The following is a 24,966-nucleotide window of genomic DNA, read 5'->3' as shown; positions in this document are numbered from 1 at the left end:
AGGACTCTAGAAGTATTGTAAGTTCTGGAAGGACTGTAAGCCCTCTGTCAACCAGCATTAGCTATTACTCGTTATTTTTTATTGTCTTCTTATTGTCCAAGGTAACGTGCTAGGTGGTGGGGAAAATGCACAAGGCATCAGGAGTCCTGCTCTGGAGGGGTAGAGAACCTGAAACAGGTCCACAGATAGATGTAATGCAGACTAGTGAAGAGGGGGAAATTTGCTTCTAACTCAGCCAGGTCAGGCAAGGCACCAGTCAACAAATAGTGACCGAGCTCTAACTATGGGCTGGACACTAAACACAAGGATGGAAAAAAAGAACCTAACCAGGACTGGCCTCAAGGACCTCACAGCTATTGGGGCAGCCAACAGCCATGGCTCATGGAGGTGGCATATGGCCTTAGGGCAGTGTGAGATGGGGGGGGGGGGTGCTAAACCAGAGGGGGCTTCCTAGAGGAGGTGGCAAGAACCTGAGGCTTAAAGAATGACCAAGTGTTAACAAGCCAAAGGTAGCCTTTGAACTGATTGGAAAGAGGTTGGGATTCCAGACAGTTAAGATTCAGAATAAGGACATTTCTAGCAGAGGGAACTTCACAAGCAAAAGCATGTAGTTCTAACAGGGCAGGCTGTCCTTGCAGAGAGGTGAATGGACCAGTCCAACTAGAGCATGAGAGAAGGAGCTGGAGAGACGAGGTCTGATTTGGACAATCTTGCAGGAACAAGTCAAACAGTAGGTAACTACTGGGTATATCAGTTACTTCCGCTGTGTAACAAAGCACCCCAAATTTCCGGATTTAGTGAGTCAGCAGCTTGGCCAAGCTGAGCTGAGATGGCTCATCTCTGCCCCACCTGGGGTCGGCTGGGCTCATACATGCCTTTGTAGCCAACTCGCAGTAGTGGCACAGAATGTGGGGGGACAGGAGGGAGGAGAAGCCAAGCCAGGAAGAGCAGCGTGGGATTACCCTGGGCAGGGGCAGGGGGCAGCAGCGTCTTCACCCCATGCCTGACACCAGACTTCTAAGCCCCAGGCACTTTGCCCATGATCTTTCCAAGGGAATGAGCCCTGTCTGCTTGGAGAACCAATAACGTACCACATCCATACAACGTTGGGCCATTTACACAGTGCTCTCCTGCACTGCATCTCACTTGGTCCTGGCAACTACACAGCGAATCTGGTTTTATTAAATTCCCTATGTTACAGATGAGGAAACTGAGGCCCAGAGAGGTTAAACAACTCTCCCAGGACCACAAGCCCAGGATTTGAACCCAAGCTGCTCGCCCTTCAAGTTAACCAAACAAAGGGAGAGGGACAATTGGGGAAGAGCGGCTTATTCCCAGAATTGCGGGTCATTCTTATCCACTAGAGGAATTTGAGCTAAAAAGGAGTGAAAAATGAGCCTGGAGAGGTTGGCAGGAGCCAAGAAGTTCAGACGTTGTCCAGATGGCAGTGGGGGGGGGGGGGGATCTTCGAATTATTTTAAACAAAGGAACACTATTCAGCAAATGGCAAGTAATGGATAGGCAAATGGATGGGTGACCAGACGTTTGTAAAGGTCACTCCGGGACCATGTGGCTGGAGCATGGGGGAGAAGGGCTGAAAGTTCTAATCCAAGCAAGAAATGCTGAGGGCCTGAGCCAGGAAGAAGGCCAGGAATGGAAAGGGAGAAACGGGTGTGAAAGCTGTCTCAGAGAATTCACCAGGACGGTTAGCAATGCACGATGAAGGACAGTAGAATCCAGAAAGACCTGCAGATTTCTGGCTTCTCTAATTAAGTGGTGGTGCCCTTCCCCAAAATGGGGACCAAGCATTTGAGGATTTATCCACACACAGAGGTCAGTTGCATCCTCAGGAAAGCGATCTGCTTCTCCATAAACAGTTTAGAAAGGCATGGGCAGGGCAAGAGCAAACCCTTGTTGGCAAGACCAACAGTTAGGGCTGGAAAAAAGACAAAGTAACATCCAGGAAGGACAGGAGAAAGCAGAAGAGATTTCTGGAGGCCGACTGAGGATCTCGCTAGTCCCCACCCGCTCTGTTTCTCTGCTTAGTACTTGCCAGCATCATATTCCATCAACCCAACATTATATCACGTATTCATTCGTGTGTGGTCTTCTCTCCACCAGGGAGGAGCTCTGTATCCCAGGGCCTCACACTGCGCGGCACCTAGTGGGCGCTCAATGCAGATTTTCTGAATGAAAGTTGAACCAGCTCTGAGAAGCAGTTCCTGCAAAAACCCCGTGCCCCCCCCCGCCCCCCGCAGTCCTGTGTGGACATTCTGCGGTTCTTCTGAGCTTTGGCCATGAGGTGGCACGTCCACGTGGGTGAGGACAGGGGAGGCTGAGGCTGCCCGGGGCCCAGAACCTGACAACAGGGCACAATGACAGAAGTAAGCAGTGAGCAAACAGCAGAAATCATTCATCCACCCCTATAAGGGACCTCTCTCGAGCACCGACTGCAAGCCGGGCCCATGCTTCTGGGGCCCTTTGAAACTGGGTTGGGAAGGGGAGCCCACAGGCAGAGACAGAGCCCATCCGGCATCAACATGGGGCTACAGGACCATAATGAGGGCAGGAGGGTTGGTGGAAAGGGCTCTGAAGGGTTACTGCAGCTTCACGGGCAGGTCTGTGGGCTGCTCTGACTCCAGTGGATACTGTTATGGGGTCAAACAAACCAGGATCTAAATTCCAACAGTACCACTGCAGAATTTACCTGCTGTGTTACCTCAGCCAAGTGGTTTGCCCTCTCTGAGCCTGTTCCCTGCTCTACAATATGAAGATCCCAATAGTAGCTGTCTTCAAGGATAGTGAGGATAAAACAAGAGGGCCCTTGGCACAGTGTCTTTCACAGAACTCCCCAACTAAATATTATTCTTAAAACTTGGACACAATAACCAACATTTGCATAAGCCTTTACAAAACTCTGTCTCTCTGCATTCTTCATATCATTAAGTAATCCTCGTGATCATCCTGCAGGTATCTTTATTACCCCACTAACCCAAGAGGACGAGGGTTGTCAGATTAGGTACCTTGCCCACCATCACACAGCTTGAGGGTAGTGGACTCAAGCCAGGTGCAGCTCGGCAAACATATCTGGGGGATCCCGTGTGAGGCAGGTGCTGTGCCAGGTGATGGGGTCCAGGATGGATGGGGCTGCTGTCTAGGGGAGGACAAGTGATCTGCAGATCCCTTCCATAGACTAGGTTAGCTACTCAGACAAAAGGCTGCCCAGGATGCTTCAGCCTCGTAGACGAAAGTCACAAGGCTCAAGCAGAAGATTCCTCAGGGACCAGGTGACCCCTCAGTGGCGTCTTGAAGGCTGGGTCAGAGGGGACCGAGAACTGCAGCATCCCAAGTTCAAGAAATGCCCTGGGCAAAGGAAACTGCTGTGGAACATGCTGACTGGGCTCTGAGGTCAAGCCCAGTTTCCAGGGAGCAGTGTCCACCCTCCCACTTCAGTCCCAGGCAGTCATGGAGGGAGTGGGGGTGGGGGGACAAAGTCCCCCTATGCGCTCTCATTGTCCAGTGAGCTTTTCCTTCAAAGCACTCATCAGTTTGTGATTCTCCTAGGAGCCCCCTAGAGCAGGGCTCCTCAGACCCTGATGTACCTAAATTTTTTCTATGCCGATTCTGATTCAGGTGGTCCCAAGTGTCTGCATTCCCAAACAAGCTCCCAGGGGATGTGGATGCTGCAGATCCACCCTGGGCACGTGCCCTAAGTGATAAAGACCTCCCCGTCGGCCCCAAGAGGGCAGGTCACGTTTGCTATCACTCAACCGCAGTATGCTGGGGTTGTGACTCGGAAGAGGCCGAGTGAAAGGAAGGGAAGGATGAAGTCCTGCAGGAAGAAGGGAGGGAAGGAGGGAATGCTGGATGCTGGCTGGCCTGCAGGCCTGAAGCTAGAGACAGGGATGTGCTGGCTAAAGACCAGCCTAGAGGCCCCAGGGGTCCTCCCTCTATGGGGTCAGCGTTGATGTTCCTGGTATGAGCTAAGCCCACTCTGCACCCCATCCAGGTCCCCAGGGCCTGGGGCTGAACACCGATGCCTAAAAACAAAGAAGAGCAGTTCCAGCAGCAGCACCCCTCCTCCTGCTGTCAGCCGAGTATCTCTGACCTGTCACCATGCGTAGCCTGCAGCCTTCTCCCCAGCCTATGATCCAGACAAACTGGGCCGGGCTCCTTCCTCCACCAGAAGGAACGGTGCTACCTCAAAAACTGGCTGAGAGCTGCCCCTGCTCCCACCCCCACGCCCTCCCAGCCCAGGCTCCCCTCTCCAGAAATGGCAGGCAGCAGCCAGCCCCCTGGAGCCACACCACAGAGTTTCTGCACTGCTGTCCCAGGGAGGGCTAGCAGGATCCCCCTCTTGGCCACCCCCCAACACCCCCACCACACACACACACACACACACACACACACACAGTGCTGACCCCCAGACAGACCTCCCACCCCGCAATCTCCCGTTTATTTACTCAACAAATTCTTGAGCTCCTACTCTACGCCAGGCACTGATCCAGACACGGAAATACTGCAGTGACCAAGACAGACAAGGTCTTTCTTTGTTGTCAGGAAGCCTCCTTTGTAATAAGGGGAGACAAACAACAAGTGAACTGGGAGATAAAGAAAATAAAGTGTGGGGAGCTAGCAGGGAGTCACTGAGGGGGGCTGTTCCACAGGGTGGCCAGGCCGGGCTGCACCCTCGATGACAGGAAGAAGCCAGAGGGACAAGGAGATGGACTAGAGAGTCCAGACAGAGAAGAAGCAGGGCAAGGCCTGGGTTGGGGCTGAGCGTGGCTTGTGAGGCGGGTAGGGTTCGGTGTGTGAGGGGGTGGGTGAGGCCAGGGCTGGAGGTACAGGGGCTTGTAGGCAGCAGAGAGGGCTCCCAACTATGTTCTAGGAAGAGGGCGAGCCCCTGGCAGGTTTGAAACCCAGTGGGCACACAACTGGATTCATGTTTTTTGTTTTTTGTTTTTTTTTTAAGATTTTATTTATTTATTCATGAGAGATACACAGAGAGAGAGGCAGAGACACAGGCAGGCTCCATGCAGGGAGCCCGATGTGGGACTCAATCTGGGGACCCCGGGATCACGCCCTAGGCCGAAGGCGGGTGCTAAACCGCTGGGCCACCCAGGGATCCCCTGGATTCATGTTTTTAATAGAGCACTTGTGGAGGATGCGCTGTGTGAGGTGATGAGGCCCAGAAGTCCCCTCCGAAGGCCTTAGTGTCTGTGGGGGGCGTTCTCCGTGCCGTTGGGGGCAGGAAGGTGGCCTGCCTGGCCTCCCGCTCTCCCCCAGGGGCCACCAGGCGGCCTGACCCTCCGTGTCCCCACTGCAGGCCTTTGTGGGCTGATGCACCCCATCGGCCATCCGTGGAAACCAGCCGTCTGGGCTAACAGAGCCCCCAAGGAGGCCTGGAAGCCCGGCAGGGGGCCCACTCAGGGGACCAGATGGATTTTGGAGGACGCTCTCGAGGTGCCGCCCTCGGCCTGGCACCCGGACACTTTTCCCAGCCTGCTCTGGCAAGGTTGGCCAACCGGGCGGACCAAGACCAATGAGTCAAACCAGTGTGACACCGTAAAGCCACTGGGCAGAGGCAGTGAGCAATTCCAGAAAAGGGCAGAAACCCTCTGAACCCGCTCCACTTTGCCCTGCGTCCGGCCACGGTCCAGCCAGCCGGTCACCCCAGAAGCTCAAGGCCTCCTCATCACGGGACCCCTTCCCACAGACATCTGGGGCCGGGTGGCGCCTCAGCAGCTTTTCGCCACAGAATCTCCTATTTCCTAAGAGAGTTCGAAGAATCTTAGTACGTGGAACGTGAGTCCCGAGCCCATCCCCATCCTTCGTTGCCCTCCCTCCCCCATAACGTTGGGCAGCACTTGCGCTCTCTGGCCTCAGTTTCCTTCTCTGTTGATGCGGAACTTGACAGTGTCTCCCTAGCACACCTCGCCACTCAAGTCGCCCCCGGGAGCAGAGCTCAGAGAAAAGTCCTCAAGGGCCCCCTCCAAGGCAGGGAGAGGCAGGTGCCCCCCGTGGCACCCCCGTGTGTGTGGCCCAGTCTGCAAGAGGGGAGCCCCCCAGCTGCCTGCCGGAACCCTGGATGACAGGCGAGCAAACTGCGAGGACCAAGCACCCCTACAGGTGTGGGGCTGGAATTGGCAGTGCCCTGGAGCCAGCCCCCCTCTGAGGCCCCCCCGGGCCGGATATCCAGCTCTAGGGCGCGGCTCTCCCGGGGGCTTCGCAGGCCTCAGCCACCCAACGGTTAATGTGTTTCTTCTTGACTGACAACCAGCACAAACACCAAAACAGTCAACTATTTTTATCTCCGGATTAATCACAAAAGGCTAACGCTTCCACCTTCCCTGTGATTAAAAATTAGGAGACCAAACTCTATAGTGGTTCAGGATAATAACCAATCCTGGGAGGGCGATGTATGAATAATGCATCTCCAGGCTCGGGCTGCTCGCGCCTTCCCCCACCCCACACCCAGCAGCCCCAGCCCTGGGCCCGGTCTGAATGGAGAGGTAATGAGTCGCCCCCTTCCATCCGCGCTACAGCTGCCAAGAGCTACTGTGATTTCTATTCAGCCTCATGGCCCCCAAACATCCCCCCTCCTCACCCGCTCCCACCCCGCACACCCCGGCCCCATCCGCACCCCCTCCTACCCCATCTGGTGTGCAGCGAGGCGAAGGCCAATCAATAATGCATAGCTACATGAATAACCGCATGATAACCACTTATTTAGGAAGATATAATCAGGACCCATTCTGAGGATGGATGTTTGTGTGTGTGAGCGTGTGTGCGTGCCCGGTACTCGTGAAGCAGCGTCCCACTCCCCTCTCCCCTCCTCTGCGCTCCCTCTAATCCAATATTCCAAAACACAGGACTAGAACAGCAAGAAGGAAGCCTGGCCCCTCACCGTATTTGGTTTTTAGAAAGACCTCCTCAGGCTCTGCACCGTGATCACAGGGGGCTACGCGCCTGAGCAAAGGCCCAGGGATAGCTGGTTCTCAAACCCGGTCACGCGCTGGAATCCTCCTGAGGCTTGGGGTCCACCTCCAGAGACTGGAATTGAGTGGGTCAGGGTGTGGCCTGCCAACAGGATTTCTAAAATCCCCCCCAGAGTATTGTACAATGCAGGCAGGTTGAGAACCACTGCCTCAGACCCAAGAAATAATCGGTGCCAGAAGGAACTTTCCAGATCTCCTGTTGTCCTTTCATAGTTTGCGTCTGGTGCAACAAAACCAGAAGGTGGGATGACCTTCCCCGATTCACCTTCTGACTTAGGGCACCTGCCACATCCCCTGGCCCCTCGCTGGGGAGTCCCAGAGACAAGGATGGCCAAGTGTTTCTTCTGCTCCTGGAGCGCCAAATGGTTCTATCCAACTTCTCTGGCTCTCTCAAGCCCAGCCGGAGTGCCTCCATCCTGGACACCTCCGGGAGAGAGAGCTGCCAGCCCAGAAGAAAGGGGGCAGGAGCCCCAGCCCCGGCCCTCCCTGCTGGAAGGGGCCCAGCATTGCAGAGAGAGAAAATTCCCCTCATCAGCAACTGTCACACACACCCCCCCCACCCCGCGTGTGGAAAGCCCTCATTAGCCTCCCTCGTGCTCTCTGGCCACAGCAGCACCAAGGAGGCCTCTGGCACTAATGAGGGAGTTGGGGGTGGGCGGGGGCTGGGGGGGTTGTCCCCCACCGTCCAGCCCACAACCAACATCTGCCTGAGCCCAGAGCCCCCCGGGGAGACAGGGCAGGGTCGGATGAGGCCAACTGCCTCTCCGGGCCAGGACCCCCGGGGGCCTTCTGGGGCTGCTGATGGCATCTCGGAAGCGCTGAGGGTTTGTTTTTCCTCAGAAAAGAGAAACTTGGGGCTTGGCACTCACTGGGCTGTAGTTCTAAACCGGGCCCCCTCTGGGCCAGGAAGGAAGGAATGGGCACCTGGAAGGGTGCTGCTCAGGTGTTTACCTGGCCCCAGGGCCTCCTGGAGTTTCCCGGGCACACTAGGAGATTGGCAGAGGAGGGGAGGCCCTGAGAAGAGGGGGTGCCAGGCAGGTTGTGGGCAGAGGCGGGAAGGCATGGCCTGCTGGGACAGGCCTGGCCTGGCACTGCGGTCTGCAGCTGCTACACCTGTCTTCCCGGATCCCACAGGGCAGATTCTTGCACAGGGCCCGGACGGGAGCATGCGCTTTCTCTGGCAACTGGGCAAAGAAGGCCTTTTGTGCTAGGACCCCAACCCACCGTCACCCAATTTCCGCTTCATCTATCTGCTGAGCAAACATGCAGCTCAGCCCTCCCAGAGCCCCCAGAACTGACTGAGCCAGCCCCTCCCTCGGAGTGGAGTGGAGTGGGAGAAGACCAGGAACTTCTCAGGTGGCCTCCAGGGAGCCTGTCCCCTTCTGCGGTTTGTCCAGGGAGCCGCAGAGACCTGAGGCCCTCCAAGTGACCCTAAGCACCAACATCAGAAGAGGCTCGGTGAGCTTAGGCCAGTCATTAAACTTCTCTGGTCCCTCCTTCAAGTAATGGTCCTCTATCATCGTAAGTGCTCACTATATCCCGGGGTCGTCAAGGGGATCAAAGGGATGACTCCAATGGACTTGGCAGATTTTTATGGAGTGTCCGCCAGGGACTGGGGCAGCACCCCCCACCTCCGGCCACCCTGCTATGAAACGCAGTGGGACAAGTGGACAGCAGAGATGCATCCCAACTCTGGGATGAGTCAGTTGGAGTCCCTCTGGAAGAATCAAGTGCTAAGGAGGTGCCAGGGTGGCAGGGCCCTCTGAAACACTGCCTCAGCCTTGCCGGGTCACCTGTCCCGTCACCTGCCGTGCAGGGGCAGGGGCTGGCCGGGAGCTGCAGGTGTCAGAGGCCTTGGCTCTGGCGCCCATTCCCAGCGACCTTGAGCAAGTCATTTAATCCTGCTGAGCCTCAATTTCCGGATCTGTGTTATTGGGATAATAACAACGTTTACCTTGCAAGACTGTTGTAAGGATTAAATCAGACCACAGATGTGACTGTGCTTTGTTAAAAAAAGAGAGAAGTTAAAAGGAAAGAAAGTAGAGATATTATCTGGCAGCGGAGCTCTGCTTCCCGATCAGTGAATCAGAGCTAATGATGCCTGCCCTGTCCCCACTCAGGCTCGGCGCGAGCGTCAGATGAGATGATGGCATGAACATCGGCTGCAAATAAACATGCAGTGCATATGTCAGGGATTATTGCTGCTGTTGCTATTATTGTTATAATACAAGGGGATTATACATTTTATTAAAGTACGATAATTATTGTTTGTCATCAGCTCCATAAAATCCACCCAGCCCAGCCTGCCAGCCCTGCCGGAGGGAAGCAGCGCCCTGAGTCTGACCTCTCTACTCGTCTCCCCCCTGCAGTGCCACCTGATGACCCGGTCATCCTGGGGGGGCCTGTGATCAGCCTGCGTGCGGGGGACCCCCTCAACCTCACCTGCCACGCAGACAACGCCAAGCCCGCGGCCTCCATCATCTGGTTGCGGAAGGGAGAGGTCATCAATGGGGCCACCTACTCCAAGGTGAGGCCTGGGGCAGGGGTGGGGGGGGCCGCGCGGGGAGGGGCGGGGCCTGCGGGGAGAGGGGAGGGCGTGGCCTGCGGGGAGGGGCGGGGCCTGCGGGGAGGGGCGGGGCCTGCGGGGAGGGGCGGGGCCTGCGGGGGGAGGTGCCCGCGGGGGGAGAGGGGCGGGGCCTGTGGGGAGGGGCGGGGCCGGGGGCGGGGCCGGGGCGGGCCAGCTTTCCCCTCCTCTGCCCCTCCTGCTCTCAGTGTGCTTCTCTCTCTCTGCGTTACCTCCCTGTGTCTCTTTTCCTCGCTCGCTCCATGCCACTTTTTCCCTCTCGACCTATGTTTCTATTTACCTGACCTTTTCTGTCTTGCGGACTGTGTAAACTGTCTTCCTCTCTTCCTGGGGTAATTGCTGGGCTTGGTCAAGACCCTGCGGATAGGGGCGCCTGGGTGGCTCAGTCGTTACGCGTCTGGCTTCAGCTCAGGCCAAGATCCCGGGGTCCTGGGACTGAGTCCCCCATCAGCGGGGAGCCTGCTTGTCTCTCTCCCTCTGCAGCTCCCCCTGTTGTGCGCTTTTGCTCTCTGACAAATAAATAATTAAATCTTAAAAAAAAAAAAAAAAAAAAAGACCCTAAGAATAGAGAGATAGGTGGGAGGAGGAGACTCAGGGACAGAAGTGGCCGGGGCCTAGGGTTGCCTGATAAAAATACAGGACAACCAGTTAAATTTGAATTTCAGTACATCTCAAATATTGCATGGGGCATAATTATGTGTCATACTTACACTAGAAAATTATTCACTGTATATCTGAAATTCAAATTTAACTGAATGTCCTGTATTTTTATTTGCTAAATCTTGGCCAACTTTTGAGGGCTACCAGGTAAGGCAGTTTAGTTCTTCCCAGTCCAAGATGCCTGACTCAGGGAATATCCCATAATCCCTTACCATGCTGGCACCCTGCTGTACCCGCCTGCAAGGGTGCCTTTCTGTAATTCACACAAGGTACCATGAGCCAGAAATGCCCTGAACTGACCCCTGTATTAGTTAGGTTTTTATTTTTCTATATTTTATGATGCTTTGACATCTCAAAGCCTTGCCTGTGAGGGACTGCCACTCCCAGGCTTAGCTAATTTCTAGAGACAGCAAACAGCGTGCTGTGAACATGCCTTTGATATGCAAACAATCCTGCATCCAGACCCTCACCGCCTCCTTTTATCAAGCTAGCAGTCCCAGGTGCTATCCTCTTACCGTAAATGCTCAGGGCCAGATACTGGATAACTGGAGATCAGCCCTACAGCCTAGAGCTTGTGGAAATTATTCAAACTACCCAATCCTAAAACCTTTAGCTGCTCACCCTGCTTTGTCCATTCTTTCCCCCAAACCACAATAAAGGCTTGCTCCATGTTTTCCCCTTGCTCTTTCTGCCTCCTGACAGCTCTGAAGCATACCTCTGGGGCCCTATGTGGACCAGAGAGCCCCCTCCTCTTGGGAACTGTAACAAACAACCTTCTTCATGGAAGTCATCTGATCACCTGCGGCCTCACCCTATCTGAATAAAAATAAAATCCCAGCTGTATTTTAAAGCAGCCCCCACCAAACTTCATTCAAGGAAATTGTAAATAGAGTCCCAGACAGCGTTTATATACCACAGAGCCTTTAAAGATGAGCAGGACGGTGGAGGACAGCCGGTCCAATTCCTTTCATCTACAGATAGAAAACCGAGGCCTGAAAGAGAAGTGACTGCCCTTCTCAGTTGGTGAGTGGCCCGAATGACAGCCCCGCAGTGCCCAGGGCTGTGCTCCTTCCTCTGTTCCTCTCAGCACAGCTTCAGACAGATGGGCAGCTGCTGAGAGGTTGTGTGCGGCCCCAGGGCCAACTAGCACACCCAGGCTCTGAAACTGGAGGTCCAGACCTCCAGGACCCCAGCTCTCCTCTCCCTGTGGCTCTCCGTGACTTCAGAAAGTGGAGAGATGCATGACCTGCTCCCACCCCACTACCAGCTCCTCTTCCTGGGTCTTTTTTTTTTTTTTTTTAAGATTTATTTATTTATTTATTCATGAGAGACGCAGAGAGAGAGAGAGAGAAGCAGAGACACAGGCAGAGGGAGAAGCAGCAGGCTCCCCATAGGGAGCCCAATGTGAACTCGATGAGGAACTTGATCCCGGATCCCAGGATCACGCCCTGAGCCAAAGGCAGACGCTTAACTGCTCCAATGAGCCACCCAGGCGTCCTGTCTTCCTGGGTCTTGAAAAGATAAGCAAGGCTTTCATCACCAGTGGAGGATATGAGGCAGGACTGATGCTTCTCTGAGGGAGTGTCCTTCCTGTCCAAAGCTGACAGCCCCACCAAGGAGTCAGCCCCAGGGCTGCTGATCAAGGCCCCACCCGCCTCTCGACCCCCACCCAGAGCCTGATGCCAGAACCCAGGACGAAGCTTGATGCCTTCCCTCCGGCACAAGTCCACCAAGGGGAAAGCTGCCCATTGAGAAATAAATAACCTCACTCACATCCTGGGCTGGAGCCACCCTGTTGTATTATGAAGTACAAAAATATGGCACAGGGAGTATCATTCAGACAAGGATGAAAAGGAAGGCAAAGGGTGTTCCTTCCTAACTGGGCGTCTATCCAGTCCCTCCCAGAAGTTGGGCCAGCTGGGCCCCTGCCAAAGTTTGTGTCCTGCTGAGGAACACTCCCCAATCTAGTGAAGACAAAGGTCGGAGTCCCCCTGCTGAGCCTGCCCAGAGGTCACTTTGTCCAGCACGTTGCCTTCATCCATGTGGAGAAGGCCCCTCCGAGAGCCTGGAATGGTGCTGCAGCCAACAGACCAGAGCAGGGCAGCCATGCTCATCCTCTGCCCCACCCAGCCAGGCTCACCCTCCTGCAGGCCTATGACCAGTGTGACAACCCTGGGCAGCGACAGGCCGAGGTTCCAGAGCCTGCCCTCTGAACCTCAGGAGAGTCATTCTTTGAGCCTCCGTTTCCTCTTCTGTAAAACAGAGGGGTTGAGACATTCTGTATTAGTAAGCTTGCGCTGCCATAAGAAAATACTACAGACCAGTGGCTTAAACCACAGACATCTATTTCCCCCAGTTCTGGAAGCTGAAATCCAAAATCAGAGTGCCCACAGGGCCGGTTCCTGGTGAAACCTCTCCTGGCAGATGGCACCTTCTCTCTGTGTCCACACATGGCCTTTCCTCTGTGTGTGCAAAGAGAGACAGATCTCTGACATCCTTGCCTCTACTTAGAAGGACATCAGTCCTATTGGATTAGGGCCCCACCCTCATGACCCATTTAACCTTACCTATCTCCTTAATAGGCCCTTAATAGGGCCTATATCCATATATAGTCACACTGGGAGTCGAGGCTTCATCATATGAATTCTGGGGGACCCAGTTCTGTTCATAACAGGCACCTGCCAGCTCTGACCAGCTATAAAATTAGGACGTGGAGCACACAGGGAAGGGTGCATGATCCAGCAGTGCTCGGTGAAACCCCCTCTAGGGGCCGTCAGAGCTCAGCCTCGCCACTCCTAATCGGGGACTGCAAGGACCATTATTAATGAACACAGGCTTTTCCGACGTCCCGATGTCCCGAAGGCAGAGCAGCCCCAGACCAGCTTTGCAGGAGGAGGGGCCGGGGACCGTGAGCCTCTGACACACGGAGACAGAAAGAGAGACAAGTTGACAGAGCACACAAGTGCACACAGTCAAGCAGCACCCAGTGTCCGCAGGAAAGATGGGCCAGGGCAGCCCTGAGGGGCACGGAGGTCCGAAGCACTCAGTATTTGTCACACGGTGCCGGTTAAGTCCCCGGCCCCAGGGAGCTGGGCAGCCTCACTTCGAATCCAGGCTCCACCCCCTCCCAGCTCTGTGATGGTGAGCAAGCAAGCTGCCTAGCCTTGTGGTGCCTCAGCGTCCCCATCTGTACAGTGGGAGCAAGAATAGCACCTGCCTCGAAGGATGGCTGTAAGGCTTGAACGAGAAGAGTGCCTGGCTGGCAGGATCTCTGCCCAGCCCTCATTTGATCCTCACAGGCCCCCCCGGGGGCACCTTGCTCTCCCCTTCCCTAGATGGGAATGTCAGCGTCACTGTAGGGCTCCGTCACGTATTGAGGCAACTAAATCTCTCTGCCTCAGTTTCCCCAGCTGCGAAGCAAGGGGCTGTTAGGCACCGACACCCGTCTGGGTCACATGAGAGTGAAAAGAAGCCATGCACCGAAAGCACCTGGCAGAAAGTCCGAGCACCAGTCGGGAACATTAGTCCCTCCTCTGGGAGCCCTGCCTCACCCATCCCAGGGCCCCTCGCCAGAGGTCATCCAGCAGCCCGGGCTTCCAGCATGTGGCCAGCAGGGGATGGGGGAGCCGGCAGGATGGAGGATGACCAGGCCCCTTGCCCTGGGAGGAAAATCAGAAAAAAGAAGCCCCTCTGCCTGCCCCCCAGCAGGCTGTGGCACCTCTCCTTAAACACGCTGCCACCGGAGCCTTCGGGGCAGGGGGTGATGGGCGAGTGCCTGGGACCCCGGCGGGTGTCTGGCTGTGGGAGTACAGGAAGCTGGCAGCAAGGCCTCTCTCCAAGTCCTCTCTTCCTGAACGCCCAGCCTCAGGCCACCTTCCCTGGGCCCCCGCACCTGCCTGGAGATCACATGACATTCACCTGGAAAGCCAGCAGATACACAAAGCGGGGGAGGCAGGCAGGTGAGGGAAGAGCGGGGAGGGATGGGCCCCACCCAGAGAGAAATCTCGGGGGAGCCAGCATCACGCCACCTGCTACTTCCCCGACAGCTGCCCGGTGGCAGGATGAGGCCTTGACCCAGATGAGGGCGGGGCCGGGTAGGAAGGTTGCTGAGTCTCAGGACTGCCCCCCACCCCGCCCAGTCCTGTGTGTATCTACCCCCAAGCCCCTGACTCTCCACCCTATCTCTCTGCTCCTTCCAGCTTCAGGAAGCTGCTAGTCCAGGGGCCACCCGCCCACACCCCACCGGGACCAGGAGTCTCATTAGGGCCCATATGCTAGGGGGAACTCTGGAGCAACACCCTCTAGAGGCCCTCCCTGGAGTCCAGCTCCCTCCACGAGGCCCTTCCACTGGGTCTTCTCTCCCCATGAGTCACGCCAGCACCCACCCCATCTCATCTGTTTATCTTAGGGCCTAGGTCTCTACCCAGCATGGCAGCCCCTACCCATCCTGGCTTTCTTTATGAAGGGCACCCATCCTCACCCAGAGCACAATTCTGGGGTCCCGAGGATGTGGAGGCAAATGGCATTGGGCTTCTCCACTTTCCCTTACAGCCCCCATTCAAGCCACGTGACAGCAGGTCCTAACAGATACCCCAGGCAGCTATAAAAAGGGGAAGCAGAGAGAAGATTAAAAAAAAAAAAAAAAAAAGGACACAGCAGGTGGGGGAGGTGAGGAAGGGAGGGAGAAGAGGGAGGCCTTGTTGCCAGGCAATCAGGCCTCACTTGAGGGCTTGCCTGGCTATTTGCATATCAATGAGCTTCTCAGATTTAACACTGGGGTGGGGGCACCCCCCACTGCACCCCCTCCAACCTCCACACAACACGCCCTGCTCCACCCCTTCACCTGTGGGTCCCACGCAGGCATCACCGGGCCTCCTGCCTCTTGGGGTGAAGCCTGCCTCTCCACTGCCCAGCCGAGGCCCTGCGGGCTCTGGGAAGAGCCGAGCGGCCACTCCTGCCCGCACTGGACAACCACTTTCCGGGGACACTCTGTCCCCCCAGCCCTGCCTCCAGGCCACTGCCAACTGAATGCCCAGTGCCCGCCCTCAGGGATGGCTCAGTGGGCCGGGGACACAGGAAGCTGCCCGGTGGCAGGGGTTTGGAGACGCCTCACACAGCCGCTGGGATCTTCTGGAAAGCTCCTTAGGGCTGCTAGTGGATGGAGGCCCTGGGACACACACATGCACACACACACACACACTCACAGGCAGAGGGTGGAAGCCCACCCACGAAGCCTCTGCTCTGACACTCACTCCCGTGCACCTGCCCGCTGCTCCGTTTCCGTGCGCACAGCTGGGCTGGGCCCCGGGAGGGCCGCAGGAGCTGCCCTGGGGTCACGTGAGCCGGGCTGGGCGACTCGGACCGGGATCCCGGGATCGGCAGCGCACGGGCGGCCCCAAGTGCTGGAGGTGGTGGCCCCACAGATGGAGTGGCTGCCGGGAACACCGCAGTACCCTCCCCGAGCTGATTTGCATACTAATGAAGGTTTCCGGAGCAGGAGCAGGGAGGCCGGGGCCCAAGGCGGGTCCCCAGAGCCAAGTTCAGGGGAGGGAAGCCCGGAGAAGGAGCTGGGAGAGGAGGGGAGGCGGGCTGTGACGAGAACCAGCGAATGATGGAATGTTCCACCTGGCCTGTCCCTTCAAGGCCACAGTGTCCAAAGGAGAGGCGGGGACACTGGGAGATTGTGAGACGGGAGTGAAGGAAAGACCAGGGAGAAGAGGAGAGAGGATGAGGAGGGATGGAGGAAAGAAGAAAACCGAGGCTGAGAAGAAGACGGAGGCCAAGCCGGCCGCTGCGCAGAGAGGCCACAGGCCGCCCGGGGCCCAGCAGTGCACCTGCCTGTGGGCCCGCCTCCCGGTCCCTGGTCCCTCCCAGGAACATCCTACATCCTAGGCGGCATCCCTGCCCACGGGCCTCTCCTTGGGGACGCGCCTGGGGTCTGATCCCTGGGAGCTGGGGCCCCGGGTGACACGCTCAGCCTCCCCCGGGGGCAGCCAGCTGCTGCGGCCGCCGCTAATGAACACATCTCCCTTTTCTCTAATTAGGTGGAACAAACAACTTGAACCAGAATTTTTATTTCCCAGAAAAAGCACATGCCTGGACACAGTAAATATGTCATTAATCATCATTCGGAGACGCAGGAGCACCCTGGGCGCGGGGAGGAAGGGAAGCCGTCAGAGGGCCTAATTAGGGGCTCGGGCCTCCCCCTCCGCTCCCGCCAGCACCCGGCAGCCCTGCTCCCTCCACCAGGCAGAGAGCAGATCAATTGGAGAGGTTCCTGGCAGAGTCAAACTTAATGTAAATGTTCTTGTTAGCACAATGTAAAAGTAAAGAAAAGGGGGTGAGGAAGAAGGATACCGACCTCCCTCCCCACCTCCCCCTCCCTCCACCCTACCCCAGGTCTTATTTCCATCCAGGAAATTGTTCTTATTAGTGCTTGGCTATTTATAGACGCATGAAGTCTGCTGAAGACTCTGGAACCATTTCCGTGCTAGGCTGTCGGTCCCTCCGCTCAAGCTAGGCTTGGGGCTAAACCACACTCACCCCACCCACCCACCCACCACCTCTGTGTGGCTGGCCCTCACTTGAGCTCCTGGCCCTGAGGCTGATCTGAAGACCTTCATCCCACTGATGACCCAGCCCCGACGCTTGGCTTGGTGGGATTGACATCACTACCCCCCACCCAGCCCCACTCCAGGACCCTTCTGCCATGGCTGAGGCCACCACCCCACATCCCAGGAAAGAATGTGCTGTGGGAGCCTGCCCAGGCCCAGGTGGTTCTAGAACGTGCGGCAGAAATAGTCCAGACGACTGCCCTGCCCTGTGGCTCTCCCTGGCATCTCTGATTCTAGCTTTGTCTGCAGCAGGGAGCGCTTGTTCTAGACGGAGGCACAGGTCACGTTCTCCTGGTGCCGGAGGCCACAAGCTTTGGCCCAGGATGACGAGGACCACACAGAACTGAGGACCCGGAGAGAAGGTTCCAGCAGCTGACATGTTGCTGCTGTTCAGCAACAAAAATTCCACTAAGTAAATTTGAAGATCTAATTGTCTTTATCAAACGATTCATGAATCAGGTGACATCTCATCTAGTAGGTAGAAAGGAGCTCCAAGGAGGTGTACGAAGTGGAAGGTTTTTAAAGGCAGAGACGGGGGATTGGGGGCGAGGGACACCTGGGTGGCTCAGCGGTTGAGCATCTGACTTTGGCCCAGGTCGTGACACCAGGGTCCTGGTATCGAGTCCCAGATCGGGCTCCCCATGCGGAGCCTGCTTCTCCCTCTGCCTGTGTCTCTGAACTCTCTGTGTGTCTCATGAATAAATAAATAAAATCTTTAAAAATAAAATAAAATAAAAGGCAGAGATGGGGAGTGAAAAGGAAATGATTGGCAAAGAACCTTGCCTTGTTTCAGGCAAGGTCATGCTTAGGGGGAACAGAAGGATGACCTCCTCGTGTGGACCAGGAGCTTCCAGGTGGGCCCCTTAAATGCCCCATTAAGGGGGGGCTGGGGTTTGCAACTGCATGAGGCGAGGTATCAGGTCTTGGTTTGCTGAGGTGGGGCCCTTAACATAAGTGACTCCATTTTGGGGCCTGCTGTCTCGTTTTTTGCACTGCTAAGTAGCTCAGTGAACTTAAAAGTCTGCTTAATCCCTCAAACTATTCCCGCCTTTAAGTGAAGATCATACTAACCACCGTCTAGCTCTCAGGGAGCAGTGGTGGGAGGGTCACGGCCTCTGGGGTCACCATTCTCAAGTGCAAATCCCAGCCCTGCCTGGCAAGTTCCTGACTCACTTTGAACTAAGTTTTCTTTTCTGCTAAATAGAGCTAATGCTCCCCTCCTGTCAGGGTCTGCTGCGAACAGTACCAGTACTATCTTAAGGGAGGTTTTGAGGAGTGAAGTCTATTCATCTGGCTCTGAGCAAGCGTCCAGCACCCTTCTCTGGAGGGTGTTACCTAGCTTCCCAGGATCAAAAGCCTCTGAGTATTGAGCAAGTCCAGTCCCATCTTGGAAGTGGCCCCCCCTACCCGACACCCCTCCCCAGCACCTACCTTACTGGTGAGCTCAGGATCCTGGGCGCCAAAACGACTGGGAGGTAGCTGCAAGGGGCACAGCAGTGATGGGGACCTGGCTGCAGCGTGGCCTCATGGGCCCCACTGGAAATGGAAGGAATGGAAGGCAGGAAACCCAAGGCTTTCAGACTTGCCTTTGCTCCCTAGGGCAGCCCTAAGGAAGTCGTGCAACCAGTCCCTAAAACAACCAAAATGTATCGTCCTCCTTTGTGGAGGCCAAAAAGTCTGAAGTCCGCGTGTCGTTGGGCTATGCTCCCTCCAGGAAGAGTCCTTCCTTGTGGCCTCCACCTCCCGGTGGCTCCCAGAGTCCCTTGGCTTGTGGCCACATCGCTCCCGGCTCTGCTTGTCTTCACATGACCCTCTCTTCCTTGTTCCTTTGTGTGTCCTCCCCTCTTCCTCTAGGGACACAGTCATCGGACCTGCCCTCCCCCCTAATCCAGGATGGTCTTGTCTGGCCAACCTTAACTCCTTCCTAATTACTTAGCCGACCTCTGAAGACCCTGTTTCCAAATCAGGTGACACTGTGAGACTCCAAGAGGACATGAAGTTTGGGGGGTCGCTCTTCAGTCCACTGTAGGACCCTCTAACTTAACCCACCTCCAACCTGAAGCGTAGCTTTGGTAGAGCTCGTAGCCTCTCCTGGTCTTGCCCATTTTCTCATCTGTCACATGGAAGATAATGGCATCTTCTGCCTACGATTGGTCAAGGCTCTAATGGGGTCAGGAAGTGAAATGACTTGAAAAGTTGGAAGGGTTTCCATAGATAAAGCAATACAGGGTCAGAGAGCGTTGACTCTGCCTGCATCCCCAGCCCTTCGCTGCCTTGGGGGCCCCAGCACCCCGGGGCTGCACGCATCTCAGTGCTGCCTGCAGACCCAGAGGCTCCCCCAGACACCAGAGGAGACCTGCAGCCGGATTCCCTCTGGGGCATACAAGTCCAGGCTGGTTTTCCCACATGATGGAAGACCTTCTAGTTCCTTTTTCCTGCTGCAGCCCAGGGCTCAGCCAGGTGAGGGAACCACGAGAGACTCCCCCCTCCGCCCCCCGCAGAGACTTGCACCCCTGGGTGTCCTGAGCTGAGGGCTTCTTCTTGGGAGGCTGGGGCATGTCTTCCCCAAACCCCGTCTTGTCCCAGCCAAGTGACATGGGGCCTTCTCTCCCTGCTCCCCCAGACCCTGCTTCGAGATGGCAAGCGTGAGAGCATCGTGAGCACCCTCTTCATCTCCCCTGGCGATGTGGAAAATGGCCAGAGTATCGTGTGCCGAGCCACCAACAAAGCCATCCCCGGAGGGAAGGAGACGTCGGTCACCATCGACATCCAGCGTGAGTACTAACTCGCCCGCCCAGCCTGGCCAGCCCAGGGCAAGAGGAACCCCCTGGCCCTCCCTGCTGGAGCCCGGCTTGGGCGGAAAAAGCCAGTCCCGGACCACCAGCTCGGCAGAGCCACACCACAGCTTCCTCATGCTCCCTCCCTGCGAGGTGTCTGAAGACAGGAAATGGGTCCGACAGCTCCCTGGACCGGCCAGGTTGGGTTTATGGGCACCCAAAGGTCTGGTCCTTCTTACTGCCACAAGAAGCAACAACATGAGGATCTTTGGACGATGACACGTTCAAGCCACATTTCCAAACTTGTATCCCGTACATCTTCCACCTCGATAAATAGAGTCAGTCCCTGGCCAGTGTGGTCCCACGGCACACCCCCACCCCGGAGAGAAAGCCAGAGCAGAGATACTGGGGGCAGCAGGGTGCTCAGGGCTCCGGAGGTTTGGGGGGCGCATGCCCTACAGAGGGTAGATACCTGGGGAGGGGGGCACCTCTCGTGGGAGGGTTCATGGAGAGAAGAAGGGGAAGGAGTGTAGTCACACAGTCAGCCCATACCTGCCACGGATTATTTCAGCTTCACCACAACCATTTGCGTAGGTATACAGGCACTCCCTATGTGGGGAAACTGAGGCACGCAAAGGCCAGCCAGCTTGCCCAAGTCCACATAACTGTCCAATATAAGACAGCGGAGCTTTCCAGAGTCCACACTGGTAAGCCCTCTCCTACCCCCGTGCACAGCGGGCCCTCAGCAGGTGTCAGTTCCCACAGTCAATGTCAACAGCCACGACGCATTAAAGCTCCACCAGCATCATATTCCAGAAGTCACCTAAAAAGATTCCTAACAGCCTCCTAAAATCTCCTTGAAGTGCTTGTCAGCCCCAAAGAACGAAAAAAAAGTGCTCCAAAAGGTGGTCTAGTGTGGCCTTGCTCCCAGTACTGGACTAGCTCAGGTCTGAAGTATCAGCACCCAAAAGTGGACTGTCCTCTTAAATCCCGTTCCTGCCGGGGAGCATGATGCCACCACGGGCTGGGGGCTGCTGGGGTGGCAGGCTAGAGCTGAAGGCTGGCATTCATTTCCTTCTTCTTATTCTATTCATTTTTAAATCAAATTTATTTGCAAACGCTGCCCACCAGCCTGGCTCACGCAAGGCTTCCGGGCTCTGCGTTCCTTCCACGAGGTTCTGCAGGGAGCTGGAGTCCGAGGGGCTGTCCTGGCGTTTCCAGGGCCCATCTCGGGAGCCTAGCGAGCAGAAGTCCCTACTCTAACTACAATCCTGGCAGCTACCACTTCAATTCCAGAAGGCAGAAGGCACCGCTGTAACCCTGAGATGGGCTCTAGACACCCCGACACAGCAGCCGAGTTCTTGGGAGAAGGCTGCATCTTTACCATCGTCACCGGCTAGTAACTCCTACTCCCTCATCGCCACCAACTGGAGGCTTCTTCTTCTGTTCCTCATTTAAGGAGACTGAGAACAGCAGGTTCTTGCAGACTGAGGACCAGGGTGATGGGAGGGAGGCGCTCACCTGAGGGCCCTGTGAATACAGGGCGGCCCTGAGGGGGACCCCTCTGCCTGGCTGTCCACACCCGCTCACTTCTTCGGAGCAGCATCTGCAGGCCCAGCTCCGGAGAGGAAGCGAGATGCTCTGGGGATCAAGCGGTCCAGCACCCAAAAAGGCTCCACCACCCATGGGCTGTGCAAGCCCAGGCTTGTCACTTTACTCCAGGGATGCCTGTTCCTGGTCCTTTGACCAAATGATGTCTGGAGTTTCTTCTTGCCCTTCGACTGACCGTGAGCAGAGTTGTCTCCAAACACAAGCCAAATCGGGGAGGAATGACTGGGGGGGTGGGTACATAAGACATCCAAGCCTCCCACTGCCAGCGCCCCCGCCGATCCCCAATCTGGGCAGGAGGCCGACACCAGACACCAGCTAGGAATCCCCTGCACAAAAGAAGCGCCGCAGCAGCAGCAGCAGCCTGGGCCCCGGCAGGGGAGACCCCGCAGCAGCCACGCTCCCCTCCAGGCCGTTATCCATCACACCGGGAGAAGCTCTCCTGTCAACGAGAAAGTCCTCATCCTAACAACGGCCCACCGACTATTAAAAGGCGCTCCTCTAATGCACTCTAATGAGATGATCAATTCACCAGGGCACACAGATGAGAGTGCACCTCAGAGGAGGACTCCAGCCTTGCCAGGTCCCTGCGCCCCGGCTGGCTCTCCTCCCAAGGACACGAGGAGGGAGGCATCAGGAAGGAGACCACAGAGAGGCTCAGTCCCCGGGGGCCTGTCACCCCGGCCTGCCCCATCTGAGACAGGACAGGGAGGTGGTTAAGGCCACTGCATTCCTCCTGGTTGGAATTCCGGCTCGGAATTAACCTCTGTGCCTCGGTTCCCCCATCTGTGGAAATGACAGTGCTTCCTTCATATGCTGGCTGCGAGAATTACATTAAACCGTCAGGGCAGGGGGCGAGGGCCGGGGGCCGCGTTTCTAGCACAGGGCCTGGCACAAGGTGAGCGCTCTCAGCCCCGACAGGGGAGCCCTCTCCCGCCCTTGTCTCCTCTCCGGAAGGTGTTTGCATGTGCCTGCCAAGTCAAAGCACACACTCTGCCCCCCACCGCCCCCCGACTCCTTCCTCCTCCGTTTATCCATTCGTTCATTCAATAAGCGTCCAACTGTTTACTGTGGACACCACGGGCCGGATCGGAGCTGCCTTTGCAAACCTGCTCATTTTCTCAGTCAACCAAGAAGCATCCAAACTCAGCAAAAGCGCATTTGTTGTTTGTTTCCCTTGGTCTTTATATGTTACCCAACGGAAGACAAAGCCCCCAGATTGAGTAATGGGAGAGAAAGCTTAACACCCCCAAAGTCTTGCTACATCTGGACGCTGCATCCAGCTGCCAAGTTTCAAATGAATGTGCTATAAAATCACTGAGTCATGGAGTTTCTCTCTCTTCTACCCCTCCTCGATGTAATACCTCCCCCCGAACACACACGCACGCACACACACACGCAGGTTGCTGATGGAAACACTAACAGACTCTCAGCTGTAACATCTGTTCAATATGATCTCAGTTCCACCAGCTACATCAAAGCTGCCCTCCTGCAAGCTATGCAGCCGACATCACAAGTGGGATTAAAATCATGTCTAATAGTTGGATGTGACATAAACTATTTATACCCCAGGAGCTTGGTAGACTCCTGAAAATTCATATCCTGCTCATGCAGAGGAGGGGGGTGGACAGAGGGACACGGGCACCTCGGGGTCCGGGGTGGAGGTACAGATGAGACCGGCAGGTGTACAAGCCTCCCAGGGACCCATTCTCTTGGGGCCCTTCAAGAAAGGTGGGGTACCAAGGATTTTGCGAGGTAAGGAAGCTGTAGGAGAGGGGCACGCACAGGATGAACTCAGAATGGCGGGCAGACCATGGAGAAGGGGAGCGGGCAGCAGGAAGGGTCCCCCAACAGGTATATGCTCCATCACCCTGCTCCGCAAGACTCATTATTCAATGAAGGACACCCAGGTGGGGTGAGGCCTCCTGGGGCTACACCCCCACGCTCTGGGGCAGGTGGAGTCTAGATTCTCTCCAACTGGCACCATCACCACCTTGAACAAGAGTTGGATTGAGGGACTCCAGTCCGCCTCTCAGTACTGAATTTCATGATGGGAGGACATGAGCCAGCCATGCGTTTGGCTCCAGATGGCACTCACCAAATCCCCATGCCTTGGGACATGCTTCTCCAACGCAGCAAGATGCAAGCTCCTCCCTGGGTCTCCACATCTCTAGGGGTGGTGCCGTCAGAGCCCTAGGGTCCCTCAGATGCCCAGGTTAGGCAGCTGGCCCTGCAGAGAAAAGAGGGCTGGGACTCCTGACAGTACTGGCCCTGGAAGCTGGTGACCCTCAGCGGGGGGGAGGGGCAGCCGGGGTAGGGGCAGCTGATGGGCAGGAGCTGGGGAGAAGCTACAGGGTTCTGGGCGTCTTAGGTTTCCTGGGAGGTGGCAGGAGAGCTCTCGTGGCCGCTCCTTGCCATGCTCATCACTGCTTGAATCACGCTTTAAAAACAAAGGCTGAGATCATTGCAATACCTGTCACTTCCCTTATAATTCTCCATGAAAATTCTCCACTGCTGCCGTAGCAGATGCTCTCAGGATCGTGGTCGGCATCTGGCACTGGGGGCGCATGTGGGGAGATCAGGGTCCTCAGAACAGTCAGCTACCTGCTACCCGGGAACCAGAATTCTCTCCCCCATGTCTTTCAAGCTGTGTGCAGATAGGGGCGCAGCCCCATGGGCCCCCTCCCTGACCCCATCCCTGGGCCCTGGCACTGTGCGGGGGGCATGACCCAGCTTGAGCACCAGCGGGGCAGAGAGGAGCCGAGTGGGCCAAGGATCCCAACTCCTGGTGGGCTGGACTGAGTTCACCGCGGGGACGCTGTGCATGTGACTCTCTGAGGGTCTCAGAGACTCTGGCCGGGCAGGAGGGGTCCTGCTCCCCGGTGGTGCCCTTCGCATGCTCCCCGGAGAGGTCAGCATTTGTCTCCATGGTCTCCGAGAAACTGGCTTCCTCTTTTGCTGAAAATGGTTTGGACGGACCCCCTAGAAAGTCCTGCAGTTTGCTGTGATCCCGGGTGAGGACCGGCCCAGAGAGCAGCCCAGGACCCTGGCTGGGGGTGGGGACCAGCTGCCTCGTGGCTCAGCCCCGGGTCAGACCGCCAGCCCCGCACACCCTGACGGGGGTAGAGGGGCGCTGGCCTCCCACCCACCCTCCTAGCTCTCCGCGTCTCTCCCCGTGTCTCTTCTCTCGTCCTCCCTCCCGCCTGGCCTCTGTCCCCGACGCCCTGTCACGTTCTGTCTGTGTGTTTCTGCGTCTATGTCCATCTCCCTGTGTCCCTCTCCAGCTCTCTGCTCCTGCTTCTCTCCGCTTCTTTCTCTTCCTCTGCATTTCTCAGTCTCTCTGTGTCTCTCATCCTCCGCCCCTCTTCCACGTAGGTGTCCTCCGCCTGCTCCCATCCTTCTGTCTCTGTCTCCGGTCCCCCTCTCTTCCCTCCTCCCCTTCTCTGTCTCCCTCCCTCCCTCTCCTCCCCCTCCCCCTTCTCTCCCCCTCCCTCTCTCTTTCCCTCCCCTTTCCCTCTCCTCCCCCTCCTCATTCTCTCCCCCCTCCCCCTCTTCCCCCCCCTCCTGTCTCCTCCACCTCCTACCTACCATTTAGCACTTCAGAGCCGGGCTTCTCATCCTATTGAGGGGGGGGAGACGCCCCCAGCCTGGGGGGCCGAGGGCTGGGTGACACCAGTCAGGGCGCAGCAGAGACAATCAGACTGATGAAGGGGTGTAAACGCCAC

The 24,966-nt window shown here is 56.5% G+C and overlaps 1 protein-coding gene across 5 annotated transcripts in view; it reads left to right on the top strand.

Annotated features, from left to right (window-relative positions):
* Positions 1 to 24,966, top strand: part of KIRREL3 (kirre like nephrin family adhesion molecule 3) — a 540,292-nt gene that overhangs the window by 487,985 nt on the left and 27,341 nt on the right. For all 5 annotated transcript variants that reach the window (XM_072822662.1, XM_072822661.1, XM_072822660.1 and 2 more), the window contains exons 5-6: positions 9,368 to 9,525; positions 19,480 to 19,630. In XM_072822662.1, the coding sequence (XP_072678763.1) occupies positions 9,368 to 9,525; positions 19,480 to 19,630 (309 nt within the window). The remainder of the gene's footprint in view (positions 1 to 9,367; positions 9,526 to 19,479; positions 19,631 to 24,966) is intronic.

The sequence above is a fragment of the Canis lupus genome, chromosome 3 (assembly GCF_048164855.1).
Source record: "Canis lupus baileyi chromosome 3, mCanLup2.hap1, whole genome shotgun sequence".
Classification (NCBI taxonomy): Eukaryota; Metazoa; Chordata; class Mammalia; order Carnivora; family Canidae; genus Canis; species Canis lupus.
The sequence above is the reverse complement of the archived record's forward strand: the minus strand, read 5'-3'. Positions and strand labels throughout refer to the sequence as shown.